This window comes from Atta colombica, unplaced genomic scaffold (assembly GCF_001594045.1).
Source record: "Atta colombica isolate Treedump-2 unplaced genomic scaffold, Acol1.0 scaffold116, whole genome shotgun sequence".
Taxonomy (NCBI): Eukaryota; Metazoa; Arthropoda; class Insecta; order Hymenoptera; family Formicidae; genus Atta; species Atta colombica.
In genome coordinates, this window is record NW_017259202.1 from 595,927 (window position 1) to 601,101 (window position 5,175).

The window sequence follows — 5,175 nt, forward strand, 5'->3', positions numbered from 1 at the left end:
AGAGACATTGCATCTCTTGACGAATAAACATTTACTCTTTTATTACTAACATCTCGTTAACATGTCCTAATACATAGTTGTATCCCTTCAATGTTGGCGACTTGACTATCAGTGCATCAGTACTGTTGAATTATCTCGAGAGCAATACTAAGATACCTTGGGAAAATTTACGCTATTTATTTGGCGAAATCATGTATGGCGGTCATATAACCGATGATTGGGACAGAAGATTATGCCGAACATATCTCTTAGAGTACCTGCAACCAGAGTTGGTTGAGGGTGAATTATATTTGGCTCCGGGTTTTATAGTGCCACCCAGTACCGATTATACGGGCTATCATCAATATGTAGAAGATTATTTGCCGCCGGAGAGTCCTATCCTATACGGCCTTCATCCGAACGCGGAGATTGGTAAAATTTCTTAATTATTTTAATCGTTAATTTATTTCCCTTGATTTACATTTACGATTAACACACAACGAAACTTGTTTGTACAGGATTTCTCACAAATACGACAGAAAACTTGTTTAAAACAATTTGGGGGATGCAACCACGGGATAGTATCGACATTAGCGGACTGTTATCGAAAGAAGAGAAGGTGAAAGTTATAATAGAGGATATACTGGATAAGCTTCCCGAAGAGTTTAATATACAAGACTTGATGAACAAGGTGAATTGTTGAACTATTACTAAATATTCTACTAGACATTACCATTATAAGTATAATCTATATTAAACTGATATATTAAACTGATTGATTAAATTTTAAGGCTAAAAAGCAATAGTTATAAAATCATTAACATTAATTACATGTTCACAACATTATAAAAAAATTATGACTATCAATTCTGTATAATTGGAATATATCGCGGTGTCATAATTAACAGTATCGCAATCATCTCTTATATTCTCTTTGCAATTATATCTATTGTTTTATGTTTTACATGGCTGTTTTACTTGACTCATTGCTATTTTAGATGCGCGAATTTTGATTTCATCTTCTTTATTTTTATAACATCAAACTTTACTTTTACCGGGAATAAATAAGACAAACTTGATTCTCCCTAGACGGAAGATCGTAGTCCTTTCGTTATAGTCGCTTTCCAAGAATGCGAACATATGAACATACTGTGTAAGGAACTAAAAAGATCTCTAGAAGAATTAGATCTCGGCTTAAAGGTGAGCGCCGTGATAAAATTATCGAATAATTATGCGGTGTAACAACAAATCCGTTTTAGGGCGAGCTCACGATTAGCGCGGATATGGAAGATTTGCAAAATTACTTGTTCATGGAGTCTGTACCACCATCCTGGACCATACGCGCCTATCCCTCCACTCTCGGATTATCGAGTTGGTTTGCGGACTTGTTCAATCGAATAACCGAGCTGTCGAATTGGACGGTAGCTTTTAATGTGAGTAAAGGAGAAACCACAATTTGCGATATGTGGCAAGATATTACAAGAGAAATTATATTAGATCAGCGTATATTTTATTCAAGCGTGGGAAAGAGAATTTAAATTTTGTTATGGTTCAAGTATCGAAGAAAGTGACTCGGCAAACGTTTGTCATTTACTTTGCGTTAAAATTTGACTTCCTTTCGTCTCCGATTGTGGTCAATCTAATTTTTCGCGGTGCGCATCTTTCGACAGTTGCCACCGACGATCTGGCTGGGTGGTTTTTTCAATCCGCAGTCCTTACTTACCGCCATCATGCAGCAAACCGCTCGTAAAAACGAGTGGCCCCTGGACAAAATGTGCCTGTATTGCGACGTAACCAGAAAGCAGAAGGAAGAATTTACGTAAGACTCAGTATTTGGTAACGTAAAATTGACCCTTTCAGGACGGGCACTTTTCATTCAATTGTACTTTTGAATGATATTTTTTGATATTTTTTGACAATTTTTTTACCTTTATCATATTATTATATGTGTAAGTTGCCTTCGCGTGATAAAATCAAAATAATAGGTTGCCACGATGTTAGATATTGAGTTTTCTTGGAAAAATTCGAAATGTGTCCTCAAAGGGTTAACAGCGATACATACAGATGAAGATACACAATAACACGTTTGGCTTCCACTAATCAGGATACCACCGCGCGAGGGTGTCTATATCAACGGTTTGTACATGGAGGGTGCGCGATGGGAGATTGCGACCGGTTGCATTGCAGATTCGCGATTGAAGGAGCTATTTTTTTCGATGCCGATCGTGTTCGTAAAGGCAATCACACAGGATAAGCAAGAAACTAAGAATGTATACGAATGTCCGATCTACAGAACCAGAAAGCGCGGTCCAACATACATCTGGACGTTCAATTTGAAGACTCGTGATAAGCCGTCTAAGTGGACTTTGGCCGGCGTCGCGATTCTCTTGCAGATTTAATAATCGAGCTCTCCTCACGATGATCCAACGGCGCGACGCCGACACGACGGCCTGTTCACACGCGATTTCGCGCTCGTAATAGTTGACTTTTTATGCCTCTCTCGACGAGTTGTAATAGCAACGCGTACTCGCGCGACCACAGTTTCTCGGTTGTTAATAGCCTTCGTAATTACGTCAGACCTTCTCCCGTATACGTGCTGGTAAGTCGAAGTGGCGATAATTATAACGTGCGTATTCGGTTGAATCGGCATATACTATATACGCACTGTTGTAACGCGTTCTCTTTGTAATCGCACTGTCAAAGAAAAGCTGCCAAAGTAAAGGTCTCGTCCCAAGTGGGAAGGGCTTGTGCGTGGATTCGGACGACGGACATGAAGGAACTTGAAGGACGGAAGGAACTTGACGCGCGACTCGCAGGTGCGCTCGTTACTCTCGAAAAAAGTCGACGCCAATTGAGAGGATCGACAAAATATGACAACGTGGCGAGTGCATATTGACGACAGTAGGAGGAACAACGTTCGTCGGCTCTGTTCGCACATCCGGTCCTTTCTTTACGCGCGCACCACGTACGTTGTACGATCTCGTGGTGGCACGTATTACATCAGCAGGAGTCGGTTTGACAAGTCCACGGTACGCGACGACAATATGATTGGAGGTTTCGAGGAAGTGGTCACCCTTTATCGACTGCGACATAATTATCCGTTTCGCGATGACGCATCTGGTTTCGCGTGTCGCTTGGTCTTCGCGACGTTACAGGGTGCGCGGAATTTTGGACACGCGAGCAAAAACGCCTTGTGAAACAACCCGCGCGAGCCTGGCTAAATGCAATAACAATAACAAAACAACCGGTAAAGTATAGGACGGCCTGTCGCGCAATATTGTTACTCGCGATCGTGTATATATTCTTTCAAGCGATCCGCTCAGCTGTATCCGCCTAATATAACATATATCCATCATTTATTCCAATTATTAATTGTTCTCGATAATTCCAACCGAAATTTACGTAACTTTTATATTAATACGTAACTTTTATATTAATCTTTTTAGATTAATCCGCGACTCAATTCAGAACTCAAAGTGTACTTTTACCTATCTCTGATTTTAACTTTCCTTAGTATAAAGTTTATATGTAGTTTGTTAATTTGTAAAATATAAAATTAAATAAAATATTATTGTCAAGTATTATATAAAGTGTTACTACATTTTTAAATGTGTCAATAATTTTAAATATTTTTTTTTTTATTAAATACTATCAGATTTAAATTAGAAGTATTGTAACACAAGTTGAAAAAATGCTTTACTGATATATACACACACACACACACACACACACACACACACATATTTCTTTCTCTAAAATACACGTGTCTTATAAATATTGTTAGCATTTGACAAAATTATAATTAACACTCTAAAGTTCAAAACTTTCTTTTCTGGCGTTTCGCTAAATATTATCGCAAACGAGTCAAAATGACGTGAATTGTATCAAAGTGAGAGTTTCCTTTTTCTCATAGAAGCCGAAAAGGACTTTCACGAGGCACACATAGTTTCGCGGATAAGCTTTGACATTGAACGCCGAATCAAGTCGACGCTACCTGTCTCGGATTAAGAAAGACTCGGGAAATATTTTTTGGTCATTAAACTAATTAGATTACCGGTATTGCGGCGGTCGGCTATAAATTAACGTTCCAGGACCTTTACGGTTGTTCCGTCCGAACTCTTCAGTCGAAAACGCCTTCGGGGCAAAACGCGCGTTTCTGATATTTATAGGGGACCTACCGGACGAAGGCAAAGTGATCACAAGGCTTCGAAAAAACCGCATTTGACTCGCGCCGAACCAATCAAATATCGTGCACGCGATTTTGCTACTCGGATACACTCGGATGCATCATTTCTTGAAAACGTTAATCTACTTTAAACAATCTACGATTCGTAATAAACTTGGAAGCACAGAGTTTTATTTATAGCACATATATTATAGCCAAAAAATTTAAATATTTTTTGTATAACCGTGAAACAAGTTCTATTTGTACGAACAGGAATTGTTAATACGTGCAATATATTAATAAAGTAATTATAACGATATAATTACGTTTCGAAATTTTATTTATAAAATAAGTGTATATATATTTCGCAATAATAATATCTCAGTCTCGAAAAAGAAACATACGCTTTTCAACAAAATATAAAAAGCGTCCATATTGGTATGTATTGACTATCGACAACTGATAATAATCGCAAATTGATACTATCGCAGTTACCGCAATACCGTAATTAAATAATTATTACTTAAATAATTATTACTAATATGCTTTTATTAAATTGCTATGTATAGATACATATAATTTAAACTCATCAAAATCATTCAGTATAAAAATCTTGTCTTCTTTACAGTTATTTATAACGATTTGACATGTAATAGCGGACAAAATGTAGATATGTGAATTTTATTGCAAATTATAGATCATCTAAAACGGGATTTACAATAACGTGCAATAAAACGGATCCATAATACACGGCTTGTAATTAAGGAGTCAAGAAGACCGATCAAGTTGTGAAATAGAAACTTTCCGATGAAGTAAAAACCATTCTACCCATCAAAATTAAAGTCACATCACAGAAAGTTTTACATAATGAGACAAACTTGCGTACTTTGTGACATGAAGCGATATCAACATGAAAAGCGTTATTCAAAAAAGCGTTATTCAGTAAAAAAGTATCTTTATGCAACAATAATTGCCTTTTTCCATAGAAATTTCGATACTGAGATTATAAAAATTATATATATATATATATA

The 5,175-nt window shown here is 37.1% G+C and overlaps 1 protein-coding gene across 1 annotated transcript in view; it reads left to right on the forward strand.

Moving 5' to 3' along the window:
* LOC108694120 (dynein heavy chain 9, axonemal) overlaps positions 1-2,378 on the forward strand; it is a 27,366-nt gene extending 24,988 nt beyond the window's left edge. Inside the window, exons 60-65 of the mRNA XM_018203409.1 lie at positions 78-411; positions 498-670; positions 1,069-1,179; positions 1,239-1,412; positions 1,650-1,798; positions 2,084-2,378. Coding sequence (XP_018058898.1) covers positions 78-411; positions 498-670; positions 1,069-1,179; positions 1,239-1,412; positions 1,650-1,798; positions 2,084-2,378 — 1,236 coding nt within the window. The remainder of the gene's footprint in view (positions 1-77; positions 412-497; positions 671-1,068; positions 1,180-1,238; positions 1,413-1,649; positions 1,799-2,083) is intronic.
* The last annotated feature ends 2,797 nt before the right edge of the window (positions 2,379-5,175 follow it).